This window comes from Pithys albifrons, chromosome 2, assembly GCF_047495875.1.
Source record: "Pithys albifrons albifrons isolate INPA30051 chromosome 2, PitAlb_v1, whole genome shotgun sequence".
NCBI lineage: Eukaryota > Metazoa > Chordata > Aves > Passeriformes > Thamnophilidae > Pithys > Pithys albifrons.
In genome coordinates this window covers 549,329-569,220 of record NC_092459.1, presented here as the reverse complement: position 1 = coordinate 569,220, position 19,892 = coordinate 549,329, and the positions used below count along the sequence as shown (strand labels likewise).

At 45.1% G+C, this 19,892-nt stretch overlaps 2 protein-coding genes across 2 annotated transcripts; both read right to left on the bottom strand.

The window, feature by feature from the left end:
* Window positions 1–4,106: 4,106 nt before the first annotated feature.
* On the bottom strand, window positions 4,107–7,603 carry LOC139668217 (antimicrobial peptide THP2). Its single transcript, XM_071547741.1, has 4 exons — window positions 7,461–7,603; window positions 5,863–5,935; window positions 5,130–5,250; window positions 4,107–4,332 (listed from the first exon to the last, which is right to left on the bottom strand). The coding sequence occupies exons 2-4, from the start codon at window positions 5,918–5,920 to the stop codon at window positions 4,284–4,286; spliced, it is 228 nt and encodes a 75-aa protein (XP_071403842.1). The 5' UTR covers window positions 5,921–5,935; window positions 7,461–7,603; the 3' UTR covers window positions 4,107–4,283.
* Window positions 7,604–12,588: 4,985 nt separating this feature from the next.
* Window positions 12,589–14,366, bottom strand: LOC139668216 (gallinacin-7-like). The gene is made up of 4 exons (XM_071547740.1): window positions 14,266–14,366; window positions 13,314–13,399; window positions 13,077–13,203; window positions 12,589–12,813 (listed from the first exon to the last, which is right to left on the bottom strand). Exons 2-4 carry the CDS (start codon window positions 13,369–13,371, stop codon window positions 12,804–12,806), a joined length of 195 nt encoding a protein of 64 aa, XP_071403841.1. The 5' UTR covers window positions 13,372–13,399; window positions 14,266–14,366; the 3' UTR covers window positions 12,589–12,803.
* Window positions 14,367–19,892: the final 5,526 nt, after the last annotated feature.

Below are 19,892 nucleotides of genomic sequence, written 5' to 3'. Positions count from 1 at the left end.
CCAATTTCTTTGCACTTTAGTGGGTTTCCTGTTTCCATGGGGAAAGACACACAGAGAGCAATTAAAACAACAGTCACAGAATTGCACGATCGCAGAATGGTTTGAGTTGGAAGGGATCTTGGAGGTCATTTACTTCCAGTCCCCCCCACCCAGGACAGGGACTCCTTCAACTCTTCCAGATTACTCCAAGCCCCATCCAACCTGGCCTTCAACATTTCCAGGGATGTGGTATCCACAGCTACTCTGGGCAACCTGTGCCTGTGCCTGTGCCTGTGCCTGTGCCTGTGCCTGTGCCTGTGCCTAACCATTCTCACACAGAAGAATTTTTTCCTAATATCTACTCTAACTCCTCCAGTTTGAAGCCATTCCTCCTTGTCCTGTCATTCCATGCTCTTGTAAATAGTCCCTCTCCACTTTGCTTGTAGGCTCCCTTCAGACCACAATTGGTCACTCCAAAGCCTTCTCTTCTCCAGGCTGAACAATCCCAATACTCTCAGCCTTTCCTCATAGGAGAGATGATCCATCCCTCTATCTATCTTGGTGGCCTTTCCTGGAGTCAATCCAACAGGTCCATGTCCTTCCTGTCCTGGGGACCCTAGAGCTGGAGGCAGTCCTGCAGTTGGGGTCTCACCAGAGCAGGGCAGAGGGGCAGAATTCCCACCTCTGCTGCTGCCCATGCTGTGGGATGAGCCCAGGGCATGAGGGGTTTGTGGCTCCCAGTGCACATGGCCAGGGCATGTCCAGCCTCTCACCCACCAGCAGCACCAAATCCTTCTTGACACAGGGCTCATCTAGGAGAGTAGTGAGTGTTTGCAGAAAGGCTGACACTCTCTGTGCCTTTCAGGCCAATAGATGGGCTCAGCTCAAATCTCCCCACAGACTCATCTTCAATAGCAACATGTCCTATCTAGAAGGACCCTTTGTGCCTAAGCTGAGTGCACACAAGAGCTGAGAGCAGGAAGGACCAGCATGAGATTGAGGAAGAGCCATGCTGGCTCCCCAGCTGCATTCCCAACTCTGCCTGGACCAGCACAGTTGGAAAGCAGGGGACTCCTCACATCTCATGTCCCTCTCCCAGCTGTGCCACGATTGGTGTGACCTCTGATGGAAGGTCCTTGCCCAGGCCTTGCATGGGATAAGAAGGTTTTGGGACACTCAGCTGAAGCAGCACAAGGTGAGAAGGAATAGCTTTGTGCCCCAGGTAACCCACCAATCCAAACACCCCTGGGGCTCTCTCCCATCCCTGTATGAGGCAAGAGACCATCCAGAGGCAGCTAAACAGGAACATCTGGGTGCAGGCTGAAGCCTGAAACCAACCCCCTTCCTGATCCTCAGGAGAAGCCAGGCTTCTCTTTCCAGGAGCTGTCTCCATTCCCATGTCTGTGTCCTCTTGGAAGGTCACTTGAGAAACACCTTTCTCCTCAAGCCTCCCTGACTTTTTCATCCCTCCAACAAAATTGGTCACTTCCCTGGACATGAAAAACCCCAGTGATGGGGGCCCAGACCTCCCCCCAGCTCTGCACTTCACCTCTCACCTGCAGCACCCTGGACCAACAGGAGGAGCAAGGGGAAGAGCAGGGACAGGATCTTCATGGCTGATCCACCTCTCCTGGCTCTTCACAGGGCTGCAGAGGGGACACCAAGGCAATGAGGATGTGGAGGACCCCAGAGGGTGCAGGATCATGGGCACTGGTGTTCCCCAAACTTCAGAGGGGCTGCCTCCATCCACACCAGATGATGTTTCCTTTATCTTTCTCCTAAGATGATGCTTTTCCATTATTTTTTTTCAAAGGTCTTCCAAAGACCATCCTCAGAGCACAGACTGCAGACCTGGGGCCTGCTGTTGCCAATTCAATCCAAACAACAGCCAGTGAAATTTAGAAGTAAATATAAAATTGCCATTGCAAGTTATAGAACTAAAGGACTCTAATCTTTCAGCTTTCATCTATCAGATAAGTTCTTAATTAATAAATTGCATATATATTCTCTAATTTCTCAAAAGTTCCTAATTTCCAGGAATTTCTGAAGGTGTTAAATTCCTCTTTCATTTCTCCTACTCCTTAATCTAATCTTAGACCAGAGAAGGTTTGTAAATCAGGAGATGATGTTGCCAAAGCTCAATGCCACACCCATAGTCAGACTATGGAAAGGAAAGGATCTGCATTCTGCAATTCAGGGAATTGAGCATGCCTGGAGATACCATGCCACACCAAGGCTTAGCAAGGGCTCTCCATCACTTCAGCCAGCCCATAGGTGTCTGCCCAAAACACCCTGCCCAATCACCTCTGCTTCCCTGGGCTCAGGAAAATCCTCCCAGCTCATCTTGGCAGTGCCAATCCCCAACTGCAGACCATTCCCAGGATTCCCAGCAAAGACACTCCACAGCCTCACACTTGCCGACAGTGTTCTGTGCACCACCAACCCAGGAATGAGTCAGAGGGCAGAGAACTCTCTTGGTGTCCTGGAAGAAACTCCACAGTCACTTACTTGAGGAAGGAGTTGGTGCAGAGCACACAGGCAGCAACGGGATGTACAAATCCGACCTGGAGTCACTTGCACACAGAAGTGTCACGACTGGGGAGTATCACTTTGCCCAAAACACCCTGGGTTTGCACCACTGCCAGAGGGTGGGACATGCACTTGTTCCTGCTGACACAGCTCCCCTTGGCCAACCAGGGAGTGGCCCATGTGTGTGGGGGTGCTGGGGCTGCCCCTCATCCCTCCCTGTGGCAGTGGCAGAGGCTGAGGTGCCCTCTGGGGCTGTTGCAATTGTCACCGTTATCCTCCTGCAACACTTCTTGTGACACCCCCAGCACAGCAGCACAGGGGCTGTGGGGGCTCACTGGAAAATCTTTGGGATGGAGATGGTAAGTGCTGGTGCACCAGCACCAGCCCAGTCCCAGAGGGATTGTGTCCTTACTTCATAGAATCATCTCAGAATAGTTTGGGTTGGAGGGAACTTTAACACCATGTAGTTCAACCCTCCTTGCCATGAACAGGTAGATCTTCCACTATCCCAGGTTGCTCCAAGCCCTATCCAGCTTGGCCTTGAACACTTTCAGGGGTAGGGATAGGTCAGTCACAGCTTCTCTGGGCAACTTTTGCCAGGGCCTCACCACCCCCACTGAAACATTTCCTTGATGATGTGTCGTGGTTTGGATAAATGGCCAATTTAGAGGCATCTTCATAGAGACTGAGAGCTGGATTAAGTCATCCAGTGAAACAGAATGGAAGCAAATGCCAAGGAAGAGAAGCCTGGATTCTCTGCCAATGCTGCATACCCAGATGGAAATCTGTAATTGGCTGTGGTGGCTTCCTTGGACAGAGAAATTTTTACCAGCACAACCAGTACCACATTTTAGGAACACACATTCATGGACACACACACATGTTTACCCACAGGTGCATTATGGTCAGTAGGCCTTTTGCAGGGAGGGTGAGGTCTGGCACCCAGTCTAACCTCAGGTTGTGTCCAGGGGGGTGGAGAGGGGAGGACCCCCTGGTCACACCCTGCAGGGTGGCCCATTTGACCATGGGACCTCTTTGTGATATTCCCTTGAAGGAGAGCTGGAGAGTTCACCCTGGGAGATCTGTTTCCCTCTGAGGTCCACAAAGGTCTCCTTGAGTTGCCCATGGGATTATCCCAAGTGCTCATGAGGGCAAGGGAGTCCCTCCCTGCCATGTGGTGTGATGGGACATGGAGCAGCACAGCTCCCAGCAGGGCCTCTGCCAAGGAGCCTTAAAGTGTACAAGAATAAGATGGGGTAGCCCAGGGCTCCAGGGTGGGGAGTGAGGTCTTAAACTATTTCTGTTTTCCCAAGGAAAGATTTCTGCACAGTAAGGAAAAAATAAAAGGATTTTGGCATTTGAACACAGTCCCAGAAAGGGAAGCTGAGTTATTCCAGCCAGCCTATCTCTTGGCTTTGTAGGTTAAGGTCTTCAGTCCATGTCTGTCCAGCCCTGGACAGCTCTGTGGCTCAGAAAAACTCCAGTTCAGGAGCAGTTGGCACTGTGAATTCTGGTCCTCTGGGGTTTGTGTGTCCGACCTAGGTGGGATGATGCTCTCAGACCATGCAGCAGACACTCTTGTTTCAGTGACATAAATGCCAAGTAATAACAATTTATTTAGAAGGAGGGAAAGCAATGCAGAATACATTTGGATTTACTCTACATCATAATGCTTCTTCCATTGAAATTGGAAAGTGTGTGAGGCTTTGCAGCAGGTTCCAGTGGTTTTAGCAGGAAGGAGATTCCAAGCAAATTCCTAGGTTTGGAATAAATTTTCATTGCTCTTCAAAGTTTGGTTCATCAATGTTGTTTACTTCCCATGGCCTGCACAAAGAAAAAAATATCATATTTTCTTTCTGCTTATACTCACTTCCTACTTACTCTCAGTCCATGAGTAGTTTCCTCTTGAGTATAAGTGTTTTCCAAAACACATAATATCATGTGCAGTCACACTGGGACAGCCCTGTGCACTCATCCCTGTGAGTAAGAAACGTTTCTCTGTTGCCTTAGGAAAAGCAGAGAGTTGATATTGGAGTGAATGCAATCATTCCAGAGTGAAAACAGAGGGCTGGTTTTCATGTGAAAACTCTATTTACAACAGTGTTGGCCTTTTTGCACTCAGAACACTCAGAGACCTGTGCTCACCAACACAATTCAGTTCTGCAAACACCAAACCCTGATAGTTCACTCTGGCACAGGAGCTGGAGGGAGATCAAACAACTGAGAGAGCACAAAGTCACATCTCTGATGGCATTTAATCCTTCTTGCTGGGGCTGAGCATGGTGCACATCTCAGGAGAAAGAGCACTGTGGAGCTCAACCTACTTTAGTTCATGGAATCATAGAACATCCTGAGCTGGAAGAGATCCACCAGGATCATCAGTCCAACTCCAGGCCCCCCACAGGACACCCCAATAATCCCACCCTGTGCCTGAGAGCTTTGTCCAAACACACCCAGGACAACAAGCAACACTTGAGGAAACAGGTAACACTTGGCTGCCCTCATGCCATAATAGCTTTTCCCCTCATATCTAATTTAAATATTCAGTAACACCTCGGCCTTTAGGACACAGGAATAGGAACTGTCTGCTCACAGTGAGCCTTGGGGAATGTCAGACTCACCACTTGCAGCAGGAGCGGAACCCGAAGCAACTTCCAACTCTGACCAGATGGACAGGGCACCTTCCAAAGTGACAGGTTCCTTTTCTACACAGGAACATTTCCCGCCGGGGCGAAGACAGACCTGCAAAAATAACAAAATATTTCCTTCCCTCTCACTCTGCAGGGCAGGGCAATGCAGTCAAAGGGTTTCCCATCCCTTGAGCTGCCTTTGCCACCAACTTGGCTTAAGTGGCCCAGGTTTGGTCACATATAAGAGGTGAGGTCTAAAGCAGGTCTGCACCTTCTGGCAGTGGGATCCTCAGCTGACAGTGCATCTAAGTGGAGAAGGAATCAGATCTCCTGACCCATTGTCCTTTACCTTATGGGAAAGAGTCATGGATCCAGAGGTTTTAATACCAGCTCCTGTCCAAAAATTGTTGGTCAAGTCTTATTTTCATCCACACAGCACTGCTGAGGGTGGTGCTGTTCAAGGATCATGGTCACCACACACACCATGTCAGGTTTCTAGCACTAGAACACTCAGCATAACCTTTTCTGGGAGACACCAGTAGTGACACACCACTTTTCCTCAGAAGTCATAATTTCTCCACCTTTGAAAGAATTTTTAGCACTGAGTTGTTTGATTAATTCCTATTGGATTCCAGTAATTGTAACCTGGAGTGGTTAAAGTGTGGTTCAAAATGTTACTTCAGGTGCACAAAAGTCCCTTTCCATTATCTCTTTCCCATCTTACCTGGAGAAACCTGGAGTGTCAAGAAGAGAAGGGAAAAGAGCAGGTAAAGGATCTTCATGATTGTAGATTTCCCCTGTGAAGGAAAAAGGAGCAAGAAAGATGTTTGGCAGACAGTCCTTGGGGCCTGCAATCTCCTGAACTGTATAAACCATGTGCTAATAAAATAGCATTTCTATGGCCTATTTTCTTCAAGCTTTCAAAAATAACCAGTATGACCCACAGGACATAATGATTGTTCTGATTGTGGGACATGTGATCATTTATCTACTTTATAGTTTCATTACTCACATTTTTAAATAGTCCTCAGCCAAAATAGAATCACAGAACCCCAGAATGGTTTGGGTTGGAAGGGACCTTAAAGATCATCCAGTTCTACTCCCTGCTGTGGGCAGGGACACCTCCCACTATTCCAGGTTGCTCCAAGCCCAGTCCAACCTGACCTTGAGCACTTCCAGGGTTGTACTAATAAGTTTATTTTTAGTTAAATGTTTTATCTAATAAATAAACAACATTAAGAAAAATGAGATGATTATAAAAGGCAAACTTATAAAGTTCAGGGGAAAAAAAAGTAGTTAATTTTGTAATGTTAAAATTTATCAAGAAATAGCAGCAGAAATCAATTTCTTTAAAATCTCTGGTCTTAGTCTACAGGCAACAGTTCTAGAATGGAAATGTACCACCAGATCAGTTCCCATTGGATACAATTTGAAAAGCAAATATGATGCCTTAATTGAAAGAGTTAATCACTTAAACCAATATCAGCAAACTAGGATGAGACAGCCTAGAAGGGAACTTATGGATACAGAAGTGGCAGTTAATGTTGTATTTCTTGGCATTAGGGAATGTTTGGATCTGTCACAAATTACATTCTCTTAACAAGGAGGTCGTGCTGAAATGTCATATTTCTGAAATGGAATGGTAGGGGGTGGCTCAAAACAGCTTTGAAATTAATAAGATTAGACAAGTTTCTATGTAGTGGAAATTATCAGGAGAAACAAGTAGACAAAGCTAACAATTCTGGAAAGGAAATAAAGTTCTTAACATAGAGACAGAGATTGAACATATTATGTATTACATATTATATAGTATAAATAGAGATATAATAGGAAACCTTTTGCATGTTATGTAAGTATTGTATAATTATTCATAATATATTTAATATTCAAATATTATTTATATTTCATGGAAAATAAGCAGTTTATACACACACACACACACACACACACACATATATATATATATATATATATATATATATATATATATATACACACACACACACAGAGATAGAGTTCTATTGAAGAGGCCACCAATTTCCTTGGACCACAGACCTCTCTAAAGTAACCTCATACAGCCAGATGGTTTTTCTACACATTAGTTAGCAGAATATTTTTATCAAGGTGTCCTGGGTATTTGTACATATTTGAGCTACTTATTCAAGCTGTCCAATTTTAAGAAAATCTAGATTGACCCTTTTTAAATAGCATACAAATTAAAGTTAGTGATGCAAAGGTTTGGGGTTTGTTTTGGGTTTGGATTCTTGAGGAAATAGAGAAGGTGAACATTGAAAGAAAGACTGAAAAGGACTGAGATGTTACCAGGTATCAGGTGAGCCCAGAAGCCAAACAAGATCTGCTCTTGGTCCCTTCCCTGCAGAGGTCCTTGACTGTGGGGCTGAGATCCTCTTTTATAAGGTGTTTCCAAAAGGGACTGCAAACTGCTTTCTCTCCCTCAGCTGTACATTGAGCCAATGGAAAACTTACAGCTTTTTTTTTCAGTGGCGTGTAATTCAAACAGAAACAAACTGCTTTCACTGCCCAATGACAAAACAGGGTTTCTCACTCAACCTGTTGAAACATTTCTCCTGGAAGATCCCAGGTTATTCCTGCAATACTTCTTGTGACACTCCAGTTTGTGCAAGACACGTTAACCCACCATGGTATGTGTCAAACATCTTGGGACACACGTTGAACTGTCCCTGCTTAGGAGCAACACAATCCACTGCACTGCAAAGCATCTGCATGTTCCTCTGCACTCCAAGTGGGTTTATTTTCTGTTCCATAAGTGCAGAATCACAGAATGGGTTGGCTTGGAAGGGACCTTAAAGACCATCTTGTTCCAAACCCCCTGCTGTGGGCAGGGACACCGTCCACAATCCCAGGTTCAGCCTGGCCTTGGACACTTCCAGGGATGGGGCAGCCACAGCTTCTTGGGCAACCCGTGCCAGGGACTCCCCACTCACACAGAAAATAATTTTTTTGCAATATTTAACCTAAACTTGCCCTCTGTCAGCATGAACCCATTCCCACTTGTCCTGTCACATCAGGGCAAGGGGGAAATCGTCTCTCTCCATCTTTCTTGTTGGTCCCTTCAGGCAGTGAAAGGCTGAATTTCGGACACCCCAAAGTTTTCTCTTCTCCAGAATGAACAATCCCAACTCTCTCACCCTTTGCTCCTAGCAGAGCTGCTCCACCCCTCTGAGGTGGCTCCAACAGGTCAATGTCCTTCCTGTGCTGGGAGCCCCTGGGCTGCAGTCAGGTAGGATGTCACCAAGTTAGATATTGGGAAGAAATTTTTCCCTTTGAGGATGCTGAGGCCCTGGCACAGGTTGCCCAGAGAAGCTGTGGCTGCTCCATCCATGGAAGGTTGGGGTCAGGTTGGATGGGGCTTGGAGTAGCCTGGGATAGTGGAAGGTGTCCCTGCCCATGGCAGGGGGGTGGAACTGAATGACCATCAAGGTCCCTTCAAACCCAGGCCATTCTATGACTTTAAGATATCAAATAGTTTTTTAGATCATGTTTTACTTTACACCTCACTTCAGTCAACAACCAAATATTGCTCATGCACTATTTTAATATGACTTATAATGTACTTAATAACAGATAAGGTTGTATTTGCTAATTTGGGTGACTGTTGCATCTTATTGACCAAGACCTCTGCAAACAGCACCACGTCTTGCAGAACATTCAATATCAAAATTAAACTTAATTATTTTAACTGCTGACTGATCCACCAGCTAGTTACTAGTGATGTATTTTTTCAATTCTTTGATATTAAGTTCTTAAGTAGAATCATAGAACAGCTGCAGTCAGAAGAGACCTTTCAAAGGTTTTGTAATCCAACCTTTTCACAATAACCAGGGACATCTTCAACTTGAACAGGCTGCTCAGAGCCCTGTCCTAGAGTGCAGGCATACAGAAGTGTACAGAAGGGTGCAAACAGATATAAATGCATTGAAAACACATCTACAAATTATCTCTCATAAAAGCCTACCCTGACATAGCTTTTTATTCTCTACATACTTTTATAAGTGAACTGGTTTTGAGGTAGGAAAAATGATAATTGTATTTCTGGTGTGTCTGTGAACTTCTGGCCATGAAGCTGAAAAAGAAGGGAATAAAATTGCAAAAGTTGCAGTTGCTTCACCTCTGGCCAAGTGTTTGTGGTTATCTTGCCTACCAACTGTTACTGTTACTCAACCCAACTCCTCATGGAAGCAAAGGTGCAGAGTTAATTTTTACTGTGTCCAAGGTCCTATGTTTAAGTAATGGCAAGGGATTGGCTCTAACCCTGAGCATCCTTGACATTGTTTAATATAAATTCTACATGGTCACAGGCCCACTGGTGCCATTAAAATACCTCTGTCTGGAAACAGGGAAGGAAAAAGAAGAGGAGGGATGGAACATCTTTGGTTGCCCAAATCTCACAGGGGTGAGGGAGGCCTTGGCAACATTTTAGTTTGTGGCTCTTAGGGTGGATAATCTTTCCATTTCCAACTGAAGCTCCTGTTCTTGGGAGGAGAAAAGAGACTGTATGATACATCAGGAGGGATGTATCAGTATTTTGCTCTTCACAGCCTCAGTGTTTTTCTCTACTGCCTTTTTCTGGTAGAACTGGTTTACACCAGGATTGCAGTAGTACCACTGCTACTTTGGCAAGCAATTCTCTTTACCATCTTCTTTCTCATTATTTTCAGTGCAGAGGGAAACTTTCCACTGAGACATTCTCTTTCTCTAAATAACATTTTTCTTTTGTTTTCTTGTTTCATTGAAGTTCAGCACAGGATCCATCTACACTTCTCTCTGTCTCCAGAGCAGGTTTTCACTCCAAGCTGGGGTTCACCAAGGATGTGACATTCCCTCACCCATTTCAGGTCCAGGTCACCCAGTCCTCTTTGTAGGGGGAGAAACATTAGGATGGGGTCAGCATTTTATGTGATAATACAGTGCTAAAGAGCTGCTCTGCCTGATGCAGGTGGGATCCACCATTATGGGAAGTGTCCTCACAATGAGGCTGCAAATTGGCAGGAGGAGAATTGTCTTTCACCCTTTTTAGATCAAGATGTTTGGGCAATTTTGCCAAGATCACTCATGAGAGAGGAAGGAGGATCTTATCTCTGTCTTAGGAGTTTATATCTAGCACAGAGGGTGAGGCAATTAGGAGGAAAAATGAGAAGCTCAAACTCTGCTCTTAGTAGTTTTCCCTTGGAAAAAGAAAGTTGAATATTAAGGATGAGTTTTAGTAGTATTCCTACTATTTAAGATGCTGCTACACATGTCTGCTCTTCCATCCTTTGCCTCCAGAGGACACTTCGTTCATGACAATGATCCTCCAGTCACCTGGAAGTCACTGAATGTGGGCTTGGATGGAATTTCAGATGCAGCAATAGGCTCAGCCCTGGCAGCCTGCCAAGGGCAGATGTGCTCCAAAGGGGAGCTGGGTGGAGTAACAGTGCTGCTTGGTGGCTGAGTTAACCTCAGACTGCTCCTCAGTGGCACAGGAACATCATCCCTTAGACTCCATCATGTGTACCAGTCCAAATTCCAGGCATAAGACACAATCAGTGCAGAGGAAATCAAGATATGCTTTGATGCCACTACAGAGTGTTTATTATAGAAATTCAGACTCTAGGAGAGTAGCTAAAAAAGCTGCTATGAGCAGTTTCACTGCCAAAGTAGATCTACCAGAAGGAGGATATTTAGATGTTCTACAGTCATAAGTGATTTGCAAGGGATGTGCTACATCCAGACAAAGTTTTGACCTATGCATAAAATTATAGAATATCCTGAGTTGGAAGGTACTGCCAAGGATCATCATTCCAACTCCTGGCCCTGCACAGACACCCCAACAAATCCCACCCTGTCTCTGAGAGCATTGTCCAAACACTCCTTGAGCTCTGGCAGCCTTGGGGCTGTGACCACTGTCCTGGGGAGCCTTTTCAGTGCCTGATCACCCTCTGAGGGAAGAACCTTTTCCTGAGATCAAGCCTAAACTTCCCCTGACACATCTTCAGGCCATTTCCTCAAGTCCTGTCACTGGTCACCAGCAAGAAGAAACCATGTGAATCAAAACCAGAGGGATACACAGTCATAAACTTCAAACTGATCACAAAATGTCCTTAGTCAAGTTCAAGACTTTAAGGATATGTTGTTATCTTGAGTGAACAGGGAGAAATGATGAGATTAACACCTGCATGAGCAATTCTGCCTTTCATCTTATTTTTGAGCTGACAGCTAATTAAAGGTGTGGGTGTACCAGTGCAGAGTCGAGTCTCTTGGTGTAAGGACCACACTGGGACTGGCAGGCGTGTGTGTGATCAAAGCTCCTTGGCACAGGCCATATAACCTCAAGCTTCTAAAACCCAAAGAATCTCTATAGGCTGAATTATATTTTCTAGAGACACATGGCAGGAGTGATCTTAACAAACTTCAGGTGTCCTGAAGGTAAATACCTTCCTTTATAGGCAATGGAGTGAAATTGTTCTACATATTTTTAGCTGAGCTATAGATATTTGTAATAAGACTGTTAGGAGATAAAAAGAAAAGGTGAATGTAACAGTAAGAATAGAAGAAACCCAGAAATTTTGCATGAGATATTGTGGAACAGCATCCTGTGCAAGCTGAAAGGCCATGAGCACTAATTCTGCTGAACAGCATAAATGGGAGCTGTGTCTGCAACACAGGCAGCATTTCCCCTTCAGAGGTTTGTTCTCATATGTTGGACACTCCAAACCTACCCAGCAAGTCAATAGGAGTCAAAACCTTCTAAGTTTGGTAACATATTCCACTGGGCACCTGTTCTGTGAATATTCAGCAACTGCTTCTGAGGAGGAGATAAACACCAAATTGCCATGTTGCACATCCATACATTTTGGAAATGTGGCTCTTAATCTCTTTCTCTTTCCTTCCTTGTACTTTTTTCTGGTTTGTGTCACACTAAGGGATCTGATGTAATCCAAAATGATCCCCTTGTACAAGGTTCTTCCCTCAGATGCCTCCAGGCCTTCTGAAAGAAGCATCTGGAGATACCTTGGGTTTATTTACACTGCTAGGCCAGGAGGGCAAGGAAAAAGAGACAGAGAGCAGAGATTCTGTCTCTGACATCTCAGTCAAAAATGCTGTAAATACCTTCAAAAAGCAACCTGGATACTACTGGAATGTGTAACACAAGCACACATGAAATCATCAGAGAGAAGCAAAGGTTTCATCCCTGACAAAGGTATAATGTCCCCAAAGGAGTGTTCCAGGAATGTGGCCATTGGGAAGCAGGGGATGGGATGACCTCCCTTTTCCCTGACAGTGCAGTAGAATGCAAGTGGAGAATTTTCCAGCTGTAAAAGCCACCAACCAACCTGTGTGTTACTGCCCATGGTGGGAGCAGTTTTATGCACTATCCCCTCCTTCCCTGAAAAATACACTTGAGTTTCGACAACATGAATGTCACCACAATTGATTTTATTAAAGGAGGAGAAAGAAATAGTTTCCACAGTGTTGCCTGGTTCATATTTATGCTGATATTTGCTTCACTTCAAGGGAAGATTGTGAGAGCTTTTCATTGCAGCAGGAACTGGCGTCACCAGGAGCAATGGGATATGGGTGATTCAGAAGCCATTGGATAGAAGCAGAAAGGATTTCCAAAGGGAATCTAGGGAGTCTTCACATTCACCACCCCCTGCATGATGAAGAAGAGAGGCTCAGGTTACCCACCTACCAGTTTTCTGCAGTGATGTTCGATGTTCTCCCTGTCTCATGGCACCACAGCAGAGGCTGCCATGGGATGTGAATTACCCCCCGAGGACCCCCCATGTCACCACGCCTGGCACTGGAGAACTGAGACAGGATGGTGGCAGGAGCTGTGCCTCTAAAATGCTGCTCTGGGGTAAAGATAAGGGGGTTATCAGTCATTCCCACAGTGATCCTGGCACTTCCACATACCTTCTGCAGCAAGAGTATCCATTCCGACACGTTCCAATCCAGTAGTACGGACGGCGACATATCCCTGGGAAGCAGCGTCCATTTTGGACCCCACAACCATCACCTGGGCTTGGAAGGAAGGGCTGACCTGCCCAGCAGAAAGAGAAGAGTCACTTACCATGGAACTAAACAGAAGTGAATGCTCTCTCTTTCTTTTTTCTGATTGATTCCCCTCTCTTTAACCTCCTCACTCCTTACCTGCAGCCCCTTGGAGCATCAGGAAGAGGACAACCAGAAGCTGGTAGAGGATCCTCATGGTCACAGCTGGAGTGTGAATTCCTTACCTGTAATGAGCAGAGAGCACAAAATCAGACACTGAATGGAGAGTCCCCTCCTGGCTGGATGATGAAGAACAGCTTAAAACACACCCTGAGACACCAAAGTCAGAATCTCATAAAATCCAGTGGATTTGGACAAAGAACAGAGTGATAACTGCATCCTTGGAGATATTAACAATTTCAGTGAATGCATCTCTAAGCAAACTGTCATAATTAGAATCACTTTGAGCATGGATTTGGCTTAGAAACTCCTAGACTACATTTGAACCTGAAGTATTCTGGGATTTTACAATGTTATGGTATCGTTGTTTTTTAAAAATACTGATTTTATTGCACTGAAAAAATTATATCCCAAGTCTGTTCAACACCAAGCAGGTTACCCTGGTACCAACACACACCCACATATTATTGCCCTTCAACCTCCTGTAGTTCACAAAGTGTTCAGAGACTGAGCCAATCACAGTCCTTAGAAAAATTTAAAAGAGATGTCTGTATCTCTCCAACATCAGTGAAGGTGACAACTCAAATTGTTACTGGCATATAGGCAAGATTTGTGGCTCAGAATGCAGCACTAAACTGCTGTGCTGACTGGGTCTGTTTCTGTAGGAAACCAGACATTTCTGTCACTGATGCCTTAGGGGAAGGTTTCCAGATCTCCCTTGCTCTTGGAAATCAGCAGCCCCAGCGTCCTCCTGCAAGCCCTGCAAGCAACCAACACATGGTCCTGTAGAACACACAGAGAGCAAATGCATTCACTGGAGTAATGGGAAGGAAGGGGTTAATCAAAGCAGAGACTTAGACTTGAGATTAACTAAAGGAAAAGAAGTGTACAAAGATGAAGAGGTGAGAGCCCTCTCCAGAGCCAGAGTTACCAGTGCAGGAGGTGGAGGATCAGTGCTGCTCTCTGTCTGTTCTGCACTGGATGCCCCTGCCCCAAACCTGCCTATAAAGGTTTGGGGTTGCTGACAGCACAGTCATGGGCCAATGGAAGAAAAGCCTTTTCTGGCCATATTTGTGCTCTATGTCAGTTCCTTCCAGTGAGAAGGATGGCCCTTCTTTCACCACAGAGTCCCTGATCTTTGTGCAACCCATCTTAGCCCATCCAAGTTTGTGTAAGATACGTTAGACCACAGGATTACAGGAAATACCTGGGGACTTGCAATGACTGCTCCTTTTGCTCCTGCAGGCTCCTTTTCCATGGAATCCTACAATGGTTTGGGTTGGAAGCAACCTTAAAGACTAACCAGTTTTACCTCCCTGGCATGGGCAGGGACACCTTCCTCTATCCCAGGTTGCTCCAAGTCTTGTCCAACCTGGCCTTGGACACTTCCAGGGATGGGGCAGCCACAGCTTCTCTGGGCAACCTGTGCCAGGGTGTCACCCCTCTCATAGAAAGGGATTATTATTCTGCCTTTGGCACACAGCTCTGTCTTTGAATTTGCAGCCACTGCAAGGTCATTGTTTCACTTCATAACATTTTGTCCTCTTCATAATAGATGTGTGGCTTGAAAAGCAACATGGACTTGAAGGAAAATTGTATCAGGAGGAGTAATTTTCAGGATAGGGTCATGCTGGAGAAGGGAGCTGAGTGACACCAGGTTTGGTGAGTAGTAACTGTACTGGTGATGTTGGGTTGGAGCAGGAATGCCCAGGGACTGCTTGGTTATGGACTGTCTATATGAAAGAAAAAAATAGGCTTGCTTTAGGATGATCTTTAAAGTCCCTTCTAACCTAAACCATTTGATGATCTTATGATTCTTAAAAGATTCTGGGACTATTCCTGCTTAAGGCAGCTCAGTATTGCAGCATTCCAGAACTTGTGTGAGCTGCTGCTGCTCTTAAATTAGGTCATATGCCTGAAAATGCTTAAAACCACCTTGGACTAAAGGAAGAGAAGAAACCTCAAACTGCTATGAAGTCCTGGAATCCTGAATTTGCCCTTGGCAACAACAGTGACCTTGAAGTGATGTCCTACTGTAATAAAAATCACTGTGTAACCTTTGTGTGTTGCTGACAGTGTCCTCAGCTTCTACTGGCAGCTACTGTGGTCCTTTATAGCTCTTCTGGACCAAGAAGCCAGGAAGACCAGAAACTCTGCTGCCCATGAGATGTGCCAAAATTGAGTAAGGAAGGGGACCAGAACGGGATGGTGCTCTCTACAGGACCCTTTGTGAATGATTTTAACAAATCCCAGTGCTGGAAATAACTCTCTCAAGACCATCTGTCAGCTTTATAGCTATGAGTGTCCTGAATGAAAAGGCAGCTCAGGTGTCCACCTTTGGGTTATCTAAATACAGGGCTTGGTCTCAGCTGGGTAAGGTCCATGTGGGGTAAATCACGGCTTTGCAATGCAGTGGGTGAAGCACAGATCAATGTTGCTGCTGCTCTGGAGACACAGCTGAATTTCTGCTCTCTGGTTCCCCAAGCAGCACTTTTATCCTTGTATTTCAGTGGCTTTGGAAGCAGCTGGCAAACCCCCTGTTGGTGTTTTTCTGAGCTGGGAATTTCTGTGGTGGGAGATGTGCAGTCCAGCCCTGACTCCTGGAAGGAGCAGGGGCAGTTCACTCTACTTTTCTGCTCAAAACACCAGGAAGCAAACTGGATTTCCAGGCAGGTTTTGGCCAACTCAGGCCTGGGCAGGTTTCCAGGGAGCTGACCAAGGCCACTGGATGGACAGAAGGGCTGTTCCCACATGGATTTCATGCCTTTTATTGCAAATTGTGGAGGTGCTGTGAGGACAAGAGTTGGGCAATTGTACCAAAGGTCTGTCATCCTGCCTGTCATTTGCACAGAGGACGCTGGAAGAGAAGGATGGCAGAGAGAAGGTGAAGGATCCTTCAAGTTGTCTGGTGACATCCCATCGTCACAGGTAAGATGTGGCATGACAGAGGTGATATGGGGACACACAGGATTTAACCCAGTGGCCTTCACACCAGCACCTACAGCAATTTGTGGTGCTCTGGGCTGGCTGAGATCTCCTCCTGGGGCTGGTGGACAAGCATCAGGAGAGAGGACGCCAGGCCAGGGAGAAGGGATGGGACAGAGGGACATCTCAGGCAGCACTTATCTAAGTGTGGGCAATGGACTGAGACCTGCATGCCCTCAGAGGACAGTCTGTGGCCTGCTGAGTGACAAAAAGCCAGCTGAGATTTAGAAGTGTCCTTCCACAGGTTCATATTAACAACATTTTATATATAAATATATCTGTGTTAGTGTGGGTGTGGTAGGAGGACCATAGAGAAAGGGGAGAGTAAGAAATACCATGATAGAATAGGTTTAACTTTAAATAAACAATTATGGAAATTACTACCCTGACTATTCCTGAGTAAATCGTGGAATAGATTATTTGAATTATTCTTTTCTGTTTGCATGTTCTTCAGTGAAGATAAAAGATAAAGCAGTTTAGAAAAGTCAGTCTTTGTTTTTCTTAGAATAGTATAAATTATATGCACACATACACATATACAGGTATACAAGTGTGGTGTGTGTGCCTGTATATGTTGCCTCTATAGAAGCAGGATGTGATTTTTGGAGGCCCAAACAGTATCCTTTGCAATACAACAAAGAAGGGAACTGAATGATTCAGCTGTCACAATCCTTTCAGGATACAATATTACAGTATTAATTGATTTGCAATATTAATTCTTTAATTATATGTGTTTAACTGCCAAGAAACAGGTTAGGGAAATGCATCACTTTTGCAATCTTGGATAGCCAAAATAATATTTTGAGTCAATGATGTAATTAAAATAACAATTTAAGTAAAATATTTAAGATATTTAAAGCGAGTTTACTGTGGGTATAACAACAAATACAATTAATTAATTGAATATCTTATTCCCATCCTGATTCCTATTTGAGATTGGATCTGTTTTTTACCACTTGGGGTAGGTGGCACAGTCACAAAGTGAGAAAACAGGAAAAAAGAGCAATTTTATCCTATTTCAAGGTCCTTTTCAGAAGATGACCCCAAAGGCTCAGCTCAGAGCTCTTTGCCTCAAAGAACTCATTTATTCATTTCAATATCACAGTGTCTATTTCTGCCACTTCACAGTTCATCACTTGAATACTGAAATTTTTGTTGGTTTTTTTTTTGAGGAACAAAACCAAAATCCAAATAATGGAAACAAATGTTCCTGCCCATTAAAAAGCACATGTACACATTTCATCAATTAAAATACAGGATAACAGTCTCTTTCTGGGTGGTTAAGGCACCTGTTTTGATTTTTCCTATCATACATTTTGGGCATAAGTAAAAAGGGTTTGGGGCATCTGTGACACAGACACTGATGGTTTCCAAGAGCAGTAAATATGGCCCACATGCCCAGGCTCTCATCCTTGTCTGTCTCCTGCTTCCAAGGCAAAAGGAATCCTTCACTCCCTCCCCCTGGACCTGCCTCTTTCCCTGTTAGTTTGATATGATGTTAAGAGCAAGATCTGCCCATAGCAGATTGGAAAACAGGGAGGCCTGTGGGGTTGGACTGTCAGAAATCATCATTCACTCACATGTCAGTGCTGGGAATCACAACACATCAGAATAATTAAGGAGAAAATCCATAAAACCCTCTGTCAGAATGATTTACATGCTCCTGGCTGAGGAAGGGTGCTGGAGGGGAATTTCAGCCCCAGCTCTTCATTGCCATCTTCTGGGAGGCAGGTGACCTGGGTAGGTGGATGATCTTTGGACTACAAACATGGACTTGTTTCCACACTCTTAATAAGATCACAATCAAAGACCCCAAGTTTTTTCTGGGCTCACTGGGTGCCTTCATGGTTCGGGTTGTTCTGGTGCTACCATCAATTTCTCAAAGTCAAATCCTCTAAGGACACATATTTGACTAGAACGTGCTTTGTGGAGGTTGTTTCCTTTGGCCACGTAGAAAGTGGATGTATGGGTGTGGGTGCTTCCATGAAACTTTAATTATTTGGACAATAATTATTTCCTCTGGCATAAGCAGAACACAGATGTGGTAAATGCATGAGAATGAAAGTGTGACCAGAAGGTCAAGGGCAGGGATTCTTCCCCTCTACTCTGCTCTTTGGACACCTCACTTGGGGTCCCCAGAGAATGACATGGAGGTGCTGGAGCAAGTCCAGCAGAGGCCATGGAGATGCTCCAAGGGCTGGAGCCCCTCTGCTCTAGAGAAAGGTTGGGAGAGCTGGGAGGGCTCCCCTGGAGTAGAGAAGGATCCATGGAGACCTGAGAGCCCCTTCCAGTGCCCAAAGGGGCTCCAAGAGAGATGAAGAGAGACTTTGGACAAGGGCCTGAAGGGATATAACAAGAGGGAATTTCTTCCCACTGCCAGAGGGCAGGGTTAGATGGGATATTAGGAAGAAATTCTGTGTGAGAGTGGTAAGGTCCTGGCACAGCCTGCCCAGAGAAGCTGTGGCTGCCCCATCCCTGGAAGTATCCAAGGCCAGGCTGCATGGAGCTTGGAGCAACCTGGGGTAATGGAAGGTGTCCCTGCCCATGCCAGGGAGTTGGAACAAGATGAACTTTAATGTCTATTCCCATCCAAACCACACTATGATTCTGTGAACACAGAGGGTTCTCACTTGGCTGCCACACAGGACAGTCATTCCAAGGACTGAGCTTCCCTAATGTAGATATTCAGGCACTGTTGAGGCATCTCCAGCCTTCAAGGAGAACCTCTCTGCAGTCACATCCAGCACATGGCCATGGGACAGTCCTGTGGAATTAGGTCCCTGCTGGATACAAACCAGCAACATTCAGTACATGTCCCAGGACTCTTCTTTCAACACCAATGATGGATCGATGTGTTGTACACAAACCAGCATGAGGTGCTTCTTTGGAAGAGCCAACTTACGTGAGACAGAAAGTGGAGAGAGTTCATGAGGGGTCACCATTCCTCATGGGCTGCTGGGAAGTGACATTTCAGCTGCTGGGAATTGCTGTGAGAAGTCCATGTCCTTGGCCAGCTGGTCTTTGGCAGCTCTGTCATCAACAGGAGTATATAAAGATGGTCGTTTTGGGGCAAGACATCAATTTGTGAAGCCACCCCTGGAGAGGAACCAGGTAGGACAGACCGGCCCCTCTCCTGAAGTCCTCTTGGATGAGCTGAAAGTGCAGTTTCCACACCAGTTTCAACCAATGAGGAGAAAACCACATAATTTTTTTTATAAAATTCACTGCTTGCCTAAAAAGGAATTCATCACCCAAGATGTATAATCTTGCAGCTTAATTAAATCCTCATAATCATCTGATACAGACCATGCTTGGTACTTCAGTAGCACATTTGACCAATTATTATAGTCAGTAATGGGGATTCTTAATTATTGTATAAGCTTGTATTATTTAATAAAGGTAATGGACTTTGCAACAGGATTATGGTGGAGAGACACTTCAGGGTTTTCAGCTGGCTCACATTCTACAGGTGTTATGGGGAGAAGGGAGGAAGTTAATTTTGGAGGAAGTTAATTAGTTACTCATATTTTTTAAAATTATAACATTTAGAATGTATAGGATTCAGATACAGGG